General features: G+C 43.8%; 1 protein-coding gene across 1 annotated transcript in view; it reads left to right on the top strand.

Moving 5' to 3' along the window:
* Nucleotides 1–7,086: 7,086 nt before the first annotated feature.
* Nucleotides 7,087–14,705, top strand: part of SVIL (supervillin) — a 139,826-nt gene continuing 132,207 nt past the window's right edge. Inside the window, exon 1 of the mRNA XM_060163252.1 lies at nt 7,087–7,111. Coding sequence (XP_060019235.1) covers nt 7,102–7,111 — 10 coding nt within the window. The 5' untranslated portion in view covers nt 7,087–7,101. The remainder of the gene's footprint in view (nt 7,112–14,705) is intronic.

Below are 14,705 nucleotides of genomic sequence, written 5' to 3'. Positions count from 1 at the left end.
CCGAGACCTGCTTCATCTCCCCGCTGCTTTGACCTCGCTGAGCATTCCTTCTGAGCTGCTCTCTCTGAGGATCCCATCTCGGTTGTAGTAAAGTTTCGAGACTCTGGCCTCAGCACTAAGCTTCACCAGACTGCTGTGTGCTTGGACCATCCTCTTGCCTTTCTTTTCTTTTCTTTTTTTTTAAGATGTTGGGAGGGGTAGGAGTTTATTAATTAATTAATTAATTTTTGCTGCGTTGGGTCTTCGTTTCTGTGCGAGGGCTTTCTCTGGTTGTGGCAAGCAGGGGCCGCTCTTCATCGCGGTGCGCGGGCCTCTCACTATCGCGGCCTCTCTTGTTGCGGAGCACAGGCTCCAGACGCGCAGCCTCAGTAGTTGTGGCTCACGGGCCTAGTTGCTCCGTGGCATGTGGGATCCTCCCAGACCAGGGCTCGAACCCGTGTCCCCTGCATTAGCAGGCAGATTCTCAACCACTGCGCCACCAGGGAAGCCCCGGTTGCCTTTATTTTCTAAATCATTTTCTGTCTCTTCATTTGTACAGCTCACCTTCTTAGGGTCCACGTTAAGATAAAAATTCTTGTGCTATTCGTTAGACGTTGAGTTAATTATATGACCTGTCCATTTCAGGTGGAATATATTCACTTGGATTTCAGACCTTATTTTCTTGCTATGTTAGGGTCTATATCCCATATCCACAGTATTGCTAGAATTATGCATAAAGACGAACAATGAGTGTCTGACCCAATTTGTGAACTGTTTTTTTAAAATTTATTTCTTATTGAGGTAACATTGGTTTATAATATTTTGTGTTTCATGTGTACAATATATGTCAACTTCTGTATACTCTATAGCATGCTCACCACCAAAAATTTAGTTTCCGTCCATCACCATACCCGTTTCACCCTCCCCGCTCCCTCCTCCCCTTCTGGCAACCACTACTCTGTTCTTGTATCTATGTGTTTATTTTTGTTTGGTTTGATTATTTATTTTGTTTTTATATTCCACATATGAGTGAAATCATATTGTATTTTTCTCCATCTGCCTTATTTCACTAAGTGTAATACCCTCAGGTCCACCTGAGTTTTCACATATGGCAAGATTTCATGCTTTTTTATGGCTGGGTAGTATTCCATTGTATGTTTGTGTTTGTGTGTATGTGTATCACATTTTCTTTCTCCATTCATCCATTTATGGACACCTAGGTTGTTTCTATATCTTGGCTATTGTGAATAATGCCACAGTGAACAGAGGGGTGCATATATCTTTCGAATTAGTGTTTTCACATTCTTTAGATAAATACCCAGAAGTGTGATAGCTGGATTACAGGGTAAATCTGTTCTTAATTTTTGAGGAATCTCCATACTGTTTTGTATAGTGGCTGCACCAGTTTACATTCCCACCCAGTATGTAAGGGGTGAACTCTGTTTCGGTCAGTGAGAGGCTTCTTGTTTCTTTCTGACTTTTCAGTTAGGTTCTGAGTATGGAAAGTAGGCAGAAATCTCAGGCTCAGATATATGCAGTCACTGAACAGAAAGATCATATTGATACCTTTATATTTTTAAGATTTCAAATACTTTAAGTATTCTACGCCCTGGTCTTTTCGTACATTCTGAAAGTACTGTATCTAATTTTATCTCATTTAACCAAAAATTTAAAATAGACACGTATTGTACTTGGACACATGTTATACACTGAACAACGACACACAAGCCACTCCAGCCAAACCCAAGTAGGAAAGCAATTGGTTTTCAGTAGTAGCTTAAAATATATGGAATTAAGAAATCAGTTATGAAAGGGAAAATAACTTCTGAAAGTTTTAGTCCTGTTTTTGCATACGGATTTTCTTAGAGAAAGAGTTTTTTAAAATTGAAGCTGATATTTCAGCTTACCATGTGCTAGGATGGTCACCAAATTCAGCTGTATTCATTTAATTCTGCAGTTCGTTTATTCCTTTAACAGTTGCCATAATGAAACCCAAAGACAAATGACATTTGAATGTCTGTTATTGGTTGGCAAGTATTGTGTCGGATACCTAACGCAGCTCATGACGCCATACGTTTGAACCAGGTTAGAAGAAAACACTGGGGCAAGCCACTAAAAGGTAGACGGCTCTGCAAATTATGCTCACGGTCTTAATTTCCACCAGAAGTTCATTTCAGGCACACACGCATAATCCTTTGGCTTTACGATTTCATACATTTTTGATCAAAAGCGTTGAATATTTTACACTTCCGTGACTGGATAACCATTGCTGTGATGCAGTAGACCAGGATGAGCGAGCTTCCTGCAATGCCTTGTACCCCAGCACAGGAGCCTCCCGTGGAGATGGAATTTATTTATTTGGATGTGTATCCGTTCTTCTCTCCGGAGGCTTCAGAGAGCTTGCAGGCAGCTCACAGTTCTTAAATATTTAAATATTCAAAAGTGAGCTGCAGGAAGAAAGTGGAACAGGGAACGCATGGGAGGAAAATATTGTGAAAGCAATGATAGCAAACCAGCTACGTGCTCTCCCCACCCTCAGCCCACCTCCCAGAGCTCCCGGGTAAAATTTTTCCTGCTCTGAGTGGACAAAGACAATCTCATTTAGACGTTGAAGGTGTGTGACCCTGAGGAGTGCTTGGGGGCAATGACAGAGGAAGTGAGGACAACGCTTGTCTTAATAACCAGCTGTGTGACCTTGGGTACATTCTTAACCTCTCTGAGCCTCATTCATTCAAATGAGCGCCGGACTGGATGATTTCTAAAGCCCCTTCTACTGACATGGATGCTATAATCTAAAGATTTCAGAGCTTGAAAATATTCCAGCCTTCCCTGGAAAGGAAACCCTGCATCTGGAAGGTGGTGGTCCAAGATGAGAGAGGCGAGAACAAGTTAGAAATGTCTTGAGCGAGAACGCATATGTATGTACGATGTCTTCTCCTTGTACTTGCTGCTCCTGAAATGTGCAGCCAATTTCTTCCTTCTCCGTTGGCCTGATCACCATTCTTTGTCTTCAGTCCTTTCTGGAAGTTTCTACCATCATTTTAGATTAACTTTTCTCTAACTTGACATAGTCTTATCTTCTTTAGGGCTTTTACTTTTTCGCCTGATGTGAGACCCCCGTGTGGTCATGGCCAAGTCCAGGAGGGATGCCCAAGACTCAGTTTTTCTGGTCGTGACAGGAGTAGGCTGAGCGCTTTCTCTATCAGCAGTTATTTTCTGAGCACTTACTATGTGCCAGGGACTGGTACAGGTTTTGGGGAAAGAATAGTGAAAAACCAAAATCCCAGTCGTCATGGAGCTTAAGTTCTAATGGAATTGTACTCAAGTCCCCTGAGACTCTTCATCTTCAACCCTAAATGTGCCCTTAAAGTGTATAAATGATGGAATTTAAAATACTTTGTTTCTAGCCCAAAGGAGGTACTTTTTAGGTTTATTATCTGCCTACTGTTTGCATTTTCTATCTTCTGCAATTCTCTCTTCCCCTATAATTTATACTGATAAAGTTCATAAGCTTCTTAAAAACTTTGTTTAATTTAGGCAAGTACAGGTCAGATACCTCTTTCTCTCTCTCTCTCTCTCTCTTTTTTCTAACCTGTGTTCCCTCCGCTGTCATAAAGGGCTATCTATAAAATGTTGATTCGTTGCCGAGGTACAGGTGGACATTGATATCATCCACCAGGATGTTGCAGAAATAAGTCATTGGACCAGCTTGACTTCTTACTTTCAGACTTTGTGTCTCTTGAATCTTTTTAGTAAACTTAGAAACAAATTTTAAAAAGCAAGGTCATTTTACCTGAAGACTTTGAAATGAGCTTAAAGAGAGCTTGGGCATCACAGATGAACTATTATTGTGTAAGAATTGTACTGTGAGGGGAGCTGTCTGACAGCAGAACCTTTGCAACCTGTACTTTAACATTCTGTGCATTTTTCTTCCTAAGATTATCCATCTGGTCAGCTCTACCACCAGGTGAAACTGACTGTGTTACAAACTAGTACATAAGCGGCTTTCCTGCTCACATTGTATGTTAGCACTATTTTTACATTTAATTTTGCACAAGTTGGAAAGGGCGTTCTTGGTTCGTAGGACCGTAAGCATTTCAACATTTGTCCTTCACAAGAGAATGATTTCATTAAAAGTGAATCACATTGTATCCAGATCAAAGTGGTCACATCAGATGGTAAATGGTTGCTCTGGGATTCAAGGAGGACAAAGTACCTTGGTATTTGAACGAAGAGAGTTTTCAGAGCTAATTTTTATGAAGAGTATCTCTCTGGCTAATATGAGAGCTGATGATGACTTTTATAACTAATGAGCTCAAATTAAAGAAAAAGACTGACAGGTAGATAACTTAGGACGGGGTGAAGCCAGAACTGTTATTGCAGGCAAGTTGTGTTTCTGGTGGTGGTCACTGCAAGAGATGATTTTGTTGAGCAGATGTGTTTGAACAGGTGCATGGACAGGCTTCAGGAGGTTAGACTGTCTCACAAAAACTATATGAAAAATGTTCCTCGTGGTGAAAGTTCATTTAATAGAGGAGAAGAGAAAGGGACTAATGACTCCCCAAACCTGAAGAACAAACACAGTCTTTCGAGAGACTAAAGCCTCCTCCTGATTATTTGTATAAAAGTGAGGCTCTCAGAAATTCCAGGTGACCCCAACCGGAGCTCTGCGGCGGCCCATCCAGCCCCTGAAACACGGTCAGGGCAGCCGGTGGGTCTGGGTCATGATTGTCCAGTAAGACTTTCTGTGTTGATGGACATGTTCTCTGTGGATGCTGTTCTGTCGAGTAGCCGCTAATCACAGGTGGCTTTGAGCCCTTGAAAAATGGTGTGTGCAACTGAGGGACTGAACTTCCAACTTGAATGATTTTAGCTAGTTCAGACGGCAGCAGCCCTGTGTGGTGGACGGCGCAGGTCTGGGGAAGTGGATTTGCGCTTTACGCATCTGCTGATACAGGTTGGAGAACCTCAGTGCATCTTGGTGATGCTGGAATTGCAGCGGAAACATTTAAAATGCCGCGCTTTGTAAGAGAAACTGAAGCTTATTGTATCAGAGGAAACTTTTCTATGGATTCCCCATCCTTCCCACCAGTGCACGAATAAACATCCCTGATGCAAGCACACACTCGTGTGTGCGTGCACACACACACACACACACACACACACAGGGTGTGGTGTTATAGGTTCTTTGTGGCCCCAAACGCTTCAAATGTTCCTTTGCACGTTTTGAACTATGTATCCAAAGAGACGTGTTTGCAGTCTCACCATCACTGATAGCGTTAACTTGAATCCTTAAGCTAATATCACAGGCACCGCTTGCTTAACGCTCAATGTGGACGGACTTGCTGCGAATCCAGCACCGAAGTGGCCTGGGGGACGGGGCTGGAATCGAATATGTCACCAGCGTGTCCTCTGGCTGCGTCCTGCATCTTTCCTGAGTCTGTGTTTTAGCCTGAGGTCATGGAGTTTTGTGAGAAATTAGTGTTACACAGTTTTTTTGATTTAGTTTTGCTTTTAACTTTTTTACTCTTAGAGATACAAACCAGAGCTGTCCTTTGGGAGCCGGGGCTGTGCTGTGTGTGATGGGGACACTTTTCTGTGATGAGGGCTTGTGTGAAGTCTTGGTCTTTCCTGGAGAACCATGCCGGATGCTTGTCGTTTATAACAGTTTCTTTGGAGGACCAGCCTGGCTGCTAATGATACTGTGTATCTTCCCCCAAACGTCTACGTCCTGTGAACCTCTGACAGTTGAGAACGTGGAATGGGAAGGGAAGAATGGAGGCTGGCCTGTGAACCCGCCCAAGTCACCTAGCCTCACACCTGAAATCCCAGGTGCGACCTATACCACCTTTGTGTGTGTGTGTGTGTGTGTGTCTGTGTGTGTGTCTGTGTCTGTGTGTGTGTGTGCAGCTTTTCCCCAGAACCTTTACTATTAAAATGAACCCACAGCAAAAGAGAATGGGAACTCTTGGGCGGCGCAGGAAGGACATTCAGGGTTGGAGGATGCTTTAAGGTCGAGAAGGGCCAGCCAACATCCAAGGTCGTGGCCCTCAGCCCCACCCATGAGCCCACAGCCCGGGTGGTTGGGGTGACGGCCTTGGGGAGCCTGGGGAGCCCTTCCCTCTGCACCCCGGGCTCCGACCACAGTGGCAGCCCCCGTCCCGGCGCCAGGGGCCTTCCCTGTTCTGCCTTTGCATCCTCTTCTCCTTGGTCTGGGGTGCCTCTCCCCAGCAGCCCCCTCAGCTTTCCAGAGCAGGGAACTCGCTGTCTCCCCCGGGAAGCTCTGCTCAGGGTGAAGCGGGCCTCCTGTTGCCCTCCCACAGCGACGGGCTCATCTGAGCAGCTCAGAGCAAACACCGGTGTCCTTATGTGTAGAATAACCGGGGGGGGGGTCAGTTAAGTCTCCACTGCGTTTCTTTTCATTGAATATCCAAACAGACCAGAGTGATTTTCCCTCTACGAGTGCAACAAGACGTACCTGTTTCTTAGAAGAATGTAGGGTGGTCCGTTATTAAACATCAGGACCAGAGAGGCGGGGATGCTCCGTCACGGCCCCTGCTGGACGCTTGTGTCCGCTGTGGGTGAACACATGTGTTTAATTGGGTCAGGTGACTGTATATCAAAAAGAATTCAGCTCAGCTGTTGTGCTGAATGGATGTCTTTAAAATAACCAACCCCGTGCACTACCCGAGTCACCACCTGACCTTCTCTGGTTTGTTCGAGGAGTTGGTGAACATTTAGGGACGATATAAGGAGAGTTAGCCGCCTTCTCACCCTCCTCTTTCCTGTTCCCCACTTCTCTCCTTCCTTCCTTCTCTCTCTCCTTCCTTCCTTCCTTCTCTCCTTCCTTCTCTCCTTCCTTCTCTCTTCCTTCCTTCTCTCTCTCCTTCCTTCCTTCCTTCTCTCTTCCTTCCTTCTCTCTTCCTTCCTTCTCTCCTTCCTCCCTTCCTTCCTTCCTTCCTTCCTTCTCTCTTCCTTCCTTCTCCCCTTCCTTCCTTCCTTCTTCTTCCTCTTCCCTTTTCATCTTCCTTCTTCCTATTTTACTTCCACTTTCCCATATTCCCTTTTCTCTTCTCACCTCCTCTTCATCTTCAGCTTAACGATCAGGACTAGCATGCAGCCATGGATACGTGTAAGTTTTCCCGATTTGAAGGAGTGCTGTGATCATTTTAAAAACATATATATGACATCTATTTATATAGACATAAACCCTCCCTTTTCACAGCTCCGAGAGCTTTGGTAACGCTGCTAATACGAGAATTGGTCTTTCAAAAATCATGATGTTCTGAAACGTGGAATCTAAGTTTTTAGGCACCACGACATTCTGTGGACCGAGATTCTCATTTGTTGTTAGAGTGAACTGGTGACCTTTCCTTTCCTGTTATCTTTGTTTATAGATGCATCGTACATGTCTGTGTGGCTGTGTGTGACTGACAGCCACACAGTATCTACTTACAATGTTTAGAATGTAGTTCGCCACTGGTAAGAAGGAGACAGGGAGTACGTGACAGTCTAGTGTAATTTTAGTAGAGCGAAAATTAAAATCGAACCTCAGCTCCTGCTTGGGTGTTGGTTAACTCAAATTTAAATTTAGAAACGTTGTAATTATTTGGCTGTTATGACTTTCAAAAGGAAACCATATCATATTGTATGTGTGCATGTGCTGGCCTTCAAAAATAGATGTTGCCGTGAAAAGATGGACCTCACCGTCTACACTGCCGGCCGGTGCCTGTGAGTCGGTGGGCTTTGGAAGCGGTGGCTGTGAGTCGGTGACTCTTCCAAGGAGTGTTAAGTATCAGCTTTGGATGCATTCACTTCATCTTTAGTCAAAGCTCTTTTCTAAATGCTAACCGCCGAAGAGGAGTAAACACACTTGACCCTGATCGTAAACATTTGTCCTACGTCTGGACAGTCTTAGCTTTCCCCGACCAAAATCATTCTGTCAGAAGAGTCGTTAGAGTTTGACAGCCCAGCAGATTACCCCAGATCCCTCATTTTCCTCACACAGACTGTGACCCAGTATCCACGTGAAGACATTTCTTCTCTGGTATTGAAAAACCCCCTTCAATTTATATTCTTAAGCCAATGAAGTATATAAAAGAACTTAAACATGGGTGACTGAAAAAAATATATATATATATGGCTTTGTGTGTAGTGCTTTCTGTCAGCCCTCTGGGGAAGGAATTCAAAGAATTATTAGTTTTAGTTTCAGTTTATTATTTTTAAATTAGTTTTTATTGGAGTCTAGTTGACTTACAATGTTGTGTTAAAGTGAGTCAGTTATACATCTGCATATATCCACTCGTGTTTAGATTCTTTTCCCATATAGGCCGTTTCAGAGTATTGAGTGGAGTTCCTGGGCTATGCAGTAGGTCCTTATTAGTTATCTATTTTATATATAGTAGTGTGTCTATGTCCATCCCAGTCTCCCAGTTTATCCCTCTCCCCCGATCTTCCCCTGGTAACCGTACGTTTGTTTTGTGCATCTGTCACTCGAGAGTCTCCGTTTAGACTCTAGAGGCTGTTTCGTCTTCTTTCCCCTGGGGGATGTGATGGTTGCCATCCTAGGCTGCTCAGGCCTGGATCTTGAGTTGCCGCTTTTAGCACGAATCCCGCCCTCCCGCTACAGACCTCTGGGGCCTTCAAGCACGCGGGGGCCCCAGATGCTCTGCGTTAGAGCGTCTGCTGAAAGCCCACGCCTGTGACCTGGAAGAGAAGGACCGCAGAGGGTCCGGCGCTCCCTGGACCAGTGCGCCTGGATGGTCACGCATGAGTCACGGAGGCCCCGGGGTCTGCGAGTGGGTTTGGTTACCGGGTCCGGGCTGCGCCGGGCATCGTGGGTCTGTGTGAGCGGCAGGGCCATGCGGGGCTGGGGTCTGCCTGAGCTTTGTCTCTGCTTCCCGCAGACGCTAACCCAGAAGAAGTCTGCCCGAGGCCCCTGATGACAGACTCTACCATCAGCTCTCCCCACCCTCAGAATGATGTACTGGGGTCTTGAATCCTCATCTGAGCCGGTGCAGCTATTGGGTTTGGGGCTTATTCTAGAGCTTTCTGTCTTGCATCCTGAAGAGGGCTGCATTAGCCAGCCCCCCAGGAGAACAGCCCGCTGCCCTCGCGCTCACGTGAGCCCCTTGGGAGCCGTCGTAGGGCTCCAGGTGGGCTGCCCCAGTCATTGTACTGCGTATAGTCTGGAGGTTACTGAGCCAGCTTTATATGGCCTGTGACATTGACCGTGTTCCAGGACTTGAAAACCTCTTCTGTCTGGGCCAGACTGTGCAATATTGAAGCAGGCGTCCGTCTTCTAAATCAGGTATTCCCCACCTGCTACCAAATTTGGCCTGTCCAGGCCATCTTTCCCCCTCCGTTCCGTGGAGAGCCGCACAGACACTGATTTGAGAAAAGTCTCATCCCTATTGGCATCTGGAGCCCACTGGCAACAAGTATACTGTGTACCTCGGAGGACACACAGATACCCCACGTCATGGTCACGTAGGAGGAACCCTCCAGGAAATCTATGAAAAGGGTGTATTTTCACATACTTCTTGGAGAGTTTTTTAGTTACACCTACAAAATTTCTTTTCTTTTTTTTTTTTTGGTTGAAGTATAGTTGATTTACAATGTTGTGTCAATCTCTGGTGTCCAGCAAAGCGATCCAGTTATACATAGGTACCCATTCTTTTTTAACGTTCTTTTCCATTATGGTTTATCACAGGGTATTGAATATAGTTTCCTAATTGGTCAGAATTTCTTAATGTGAACTTGCTAATTCTCCAGTTGACTTAGATTTAAATAGACAGCAGCGTGGAGAACAGCATGCATATATATGCAGCACGTACACACACACACACACACACACACACACACACACACACACACACACACACACACACACACACACACACACACACACACACACACACACACACACCGTGTAGGGCCTTGGCACACGAGAGAAGATTCTAGAGCCAGCCAGCACCCTGGCCTCAGTGTAGACCACACAGAAGAATGGCATTACTTGGGTGCACTCTGGCTGCCCTCTGTACTGTCATTTTAGGATTTTACTAACATATTATTTGAAACTTAAAATAAAATCTGTTCTTTAGAGAAACACATGACCTGCCATGCACTTCCCATAAAAAATAGCAACGCAGTACGGCAAACCCTAATGGCAAATTAACAGGTTTGCTCTGTGAGGTTTTATTTATCTGAGGTCTGTCCTGTAGATCAGTTTGTTGTAGGTTTTATTTAATTTCAGAACATCGTGCACATATCTTGTCATAATCGCCTGAACTCCAAAGTTACGGAACAGGTTTACCTGTTTTTGTCTTAAAGCTAGAAACGCAGTTTCCTCAAATAGAAAAGGCCTAATAAGCCACCAGCCTATATGTGGAAAGAACCTCGAGTTGATCAGGATTTAAACAGCGACTACATTTGGTCTTCTTCAGAGGCTCCTTATTAAGGTGGGCTGCGATGTGGTGTTGCGAACTGTGTAGGGAAGCCATCCACTTACATTTAGACTCGATGAAAGTACGGTGAACTCTTTTTTTTTTTTGATTTGATGTACATTTAATGGGGTTTTTTGAAGAGCAAAAGTTTTACATTTTGAAAAGGTTCCATTTATCAGTTTTTCCATTTATGGATTGTGCTTTTGGTATCGAATTTAAGAACTCTTTGCCAAGTCCTAGATCTTGAAATAATAAATTTATCTCCTGTTGTTCCAAAAGCTTTTATAGTTTTACATTTTACATTTAAGTTCATGATCCATTTTGAGTTAGTTTTTGAAATATAGAGCTTCAGTAATCAACACACTGTGGTCCTGTGGGATAGACACATAGATTGATGGAATGGAATACAGAGCCCAGAAATGAACCCGGCTAATTTTTTACAAAGATGTAGAAGCAGCTTAATGGAGTAAGGGTGGCCTTTTCAGCAAATGATTTTAGAGCAACTGCGTATCCCAAAGGCAAAACAAAAAGAATCTAAACCTCACATGGTACACAAAAGCTAAGTCCAAATGGTGAACTCTTAATTATCCTGAAAATTGGGTATTTCCAAGTGGCAGTGTTTCTAAGCATATCTGAACAGGTTTGGAAAATGTTTTTATACTTATATTTGGTATTGCTGTGTCTGATATTTAGGACTCCTGTTACTTCAGGTGATCAATAAATACTTGTGCAGTGAAGAAGTTGATGAACGGGACGGACACACACACACACGCACACGCACACGCACACGCGAATGAGGAACGAGCTTGCTGTCCTCACCTGCCCAGCTCCCGAGCGACAATTTTCTTTGTTAGCACTTCTGACTCATTCAGGCCTCCTCCAGAAGGAAGGTAATTACGGGTTTTTGTTTTAACCAGTTCCGTTTTTATACCGCCTGTGACAAGCGAGGAATAATCAGTTTTAGCTTTTAAACGAAATGAGTAATTAAGCCCAGAAGATACTGCTGATAAAACTGGAATCCAGTCTGTCATTTAATCCAGTGCCGTGCAGAATTTGCTTTGTGTGTTGCTGGGGGAAATATGCTAGACAACAGACTCTTGAACTTTTTTTTAAAATAACTGAATTAGGATAATTTTAAAAGGTTGAAAACAAGGTGGCCAATGTCTGGAAAATGGTTTATTTAAATCTAAAGCCAGCGCGCTAAGATCATTGTGATGTGGTAGTTTTTAATAATAGCAATGTAAAAATTGGTATGTTCCTTAAATACTGTGGATGCTGCCCTTTACCTTCAAGAGTTTGCTAATGTGATTCATTTATTTGAAAGTTCAAACCTGGTGTGTGACTGTAGCATCTCTGTGTGGCCCCTGTGGCCAGACTGCTGGGGTTCAAATTCCAACATTTAGTTACTAACGTACTCCCTCGGTATCCACAGGGCATTGGTTCCAGGACCTGCCACGGATACCAAAATCCGTGGATTCTCAAGTCCCATAGGTGGCCCTGAGTATCCGAGTTTCAGCATCCGTGAAACCAACCAACCTCAGATCCCATAGTGTTGTATTTACTGAAAAAAATCTGCATCTAAGTGGACCCGCACAGTTTAAACCCGTGTTGTCCAAGCGTCACCCATACCTGTAATAGCATGGGAAGGTAACTCAACCTCTGTCTCAGTGTTCTCATCTGTAAAATGGGGACAATAATGTACCTGGCACATAGAGTTGTTCAGAGACACTTAAAGCAGCGCTTGCAGCATGGCCGTGTTTGTTGAGAGATTATGATTATTAATCTTCATTAGAGCAAAGATAACTCTGAGGTTTAATGTTAGCCTTAAGCTGTAAGGATTTTTTTTTCTTCTTTTAAAATTTATTTTATTGAAGTATAGTTGATTTACAATGTTGTGTTAATTTCTGCTGTATAGCAAAGTGACTCAGTTATACCTATATCTACATTGTTTTTCATATTCTTTTCCATGATGGTTTATCACAGGATATTGAATACAGTTCCCTGTGCTCTGTGCTCTACAGAAGGACCTTATTGTTTATCCATCCTATATACACTAGTTTGTATCTACTAACCCCAAACTCCCAGTCCATCCCTCCCCCCGCCCCCGGCAACCTCAAGTCTGTTCTCTGTGTCTGTGAGTCTGTTTATGTTTCGTAGATAAGTTCATTGATGTCATATTTTAAATTCTGCATATAAGTGATATCGTATGATATCGTCTCTCTGTCTTACTTACTTCACTTAGTATGATAATCTCTAGGTCCATCCATGTTGCTGCAAATGGCATTATTTCATTCTTGTTTATGGCTGAGTAGTATTCCATCGTATGTATATAGGTGCCACATCTTCTTTATCTGTTCATCTGTTGATGGACATTTAGGTTGTTTCCATGTCTTGGCTATTGTGAATAGTGCTGCTATGACCATAGGGGAGCATGAATCTTTTTGAATTATTAGTTTTCTCTGGATATATGCCCAGGGGTGGGATTGCTGGATCATATGGTAGTTCTGCTTTTATATTTTTGAGGAACCTCCATACTGTTCTCCATAGTGGCTGCGCCAATTTACACTGTAAGGATTTTTTTTCAACTAAAAAGTTATTGCAATGATTTTTGTAACCTTGGTGTTAAAAGTAGGTGGTTTGAGCCTGTGTTTCCCTTGAAATCTAGTGAAATTATTTAATATTCTTTAATTTTAAAAAATTGTTTAAAAACGTGTTATCTTAGTAACAGTAATAGAAAATGACTACTTCTGATGCCTGAGTGATCATTCCAAACTCAGTCTCCTCAGGAGGTGGTGCTCAGTATGTCAGATTTAACCAGCATTCTGTAGCTGGTTCACACCCAGAACGCCTTGGTCATAACTCGTGTACATCCCACCAGGGGAGAGGAAAACTTTCCTGCTTATGTGGAGTTGGGTGGGTTTTTGGAACTGATATGTAAGATGATTACCTGGATTTTGTTACCCTTTAGTGGGTTCCTTTTTAAAATAGCACATAAAGTAAGAGAATTTCGTTTTGGTTCAGATGTGAAATTGTAGTGAATAGTTGCATAATTCATCAGAGGAGATTTGGGATTAATTGAAATAAAATATTTTAGCTAGAGTCATATCAGCATCAGTTTGAATAGGTCATAGTTAATTTATCGAGGGGGTTGTTTTCAAAAATTGAAAGATCATTAGAATCGCTTGATGCGGCTCTTGACAGAAACGGTTTACTGAGCCCCACCCCAGCCTGTTTATTCATAACTGAGGGGCGGGGCTGTTACCCTCCCCCAGGTGCTGTGATGCACAGCATGGTGGGTGGTCCCGCCTTTGGCCTTCTGTCCCTCCCTCTACAGCATCTTGGCCCAGTGCCACCCATTGCCACCGGTGTGGGAATGGACACACCTGCTGTGGGCCCTTGTCACCATTGTTCTACTCAGCTGTATGGTCAGGAAAAGCACACTTACTAAAGGATCAGAAGCTATTTTGAAAATTGAATTTTCCTTTGCTAAGTTTTTGTGGGTGTTTTTTTTTAAGTGTGTAACATCTCTTAGAAAAAAATCATTTAAAATCCAAGCGAACGCAGGATATCCTCTTCTTATTTTTTACTAGATCCAGAGTTCCAGGGCAGTTCCTTTGAAATGCAAATTATCTGTTGAACTGCAGCGTATGTGGGCAGAGCTCATAAGGGAGTACAGCATGGCTCCCAGACCCTGAGTCCTCAAGCAGGGAATCATGTTTCAGTTTGCAAGTAATTCAACTATAATTCAGCTCACGGAGGAGCTCCCTTCCAACTCCATCACCGCTTGCATGTATGAGGTAAAGAACTCCCAGTCATTCTGGTAGCTGACGTCATGATCAGCACATGAGAAGCTAGGGGTGATGCTCTAGAATCTTCCCCTGAGAACAACTAGAACAGCGGGACCACTAAGGACCTACAGCCAGAGTTGTGCTGTCCCTGCATCTCCAGATTCCCTGGGAACTTGGCTCCAGTGGCCCCACTGCCCACCTGACACACACACGCCACCCGAGGTCCACGCAGATTCTCTTTTTGCTTGTAATGGGAAGGAGCGCCGAGAGTTGATATTTTCGTAGATAGCAGAGGAGGTGAATCCTGCCAACACCTGAACCTTCCCCTAAGACAGGTAGAATATTTCCGGAGAAAAACGAACCAAGGTTTTGCTGGCAGATGTCACGCCCTTCCACAGCCCCTTCCCTCCCACTAATTCCTGGAGCTCAGTGTCAGTGGAGCGATACATGTTCTCCTTTGTTGCTGGCATGGCCCCTTTTGCTTATAATATCC

This window comes from Lagenorhynchus albirostris, chromosome 1 (assembly GCF_949774975.1).
Source record: "Lagenorhynchus albirostris chromosome 1, mLagAlb1.1, whole genome shotgun sequence".
Taxonomy (NCBI): domain Eukaryota; kingdom Metazoa; phylum Chordata; class Mammalia; order Artiodactyla; family Delphinidae; genus Lagenorhynchus; species Lagenorhynchus albirostris.
This window is presented reverse-complemented; position numbering and strand designations above follow the sequence as displayed.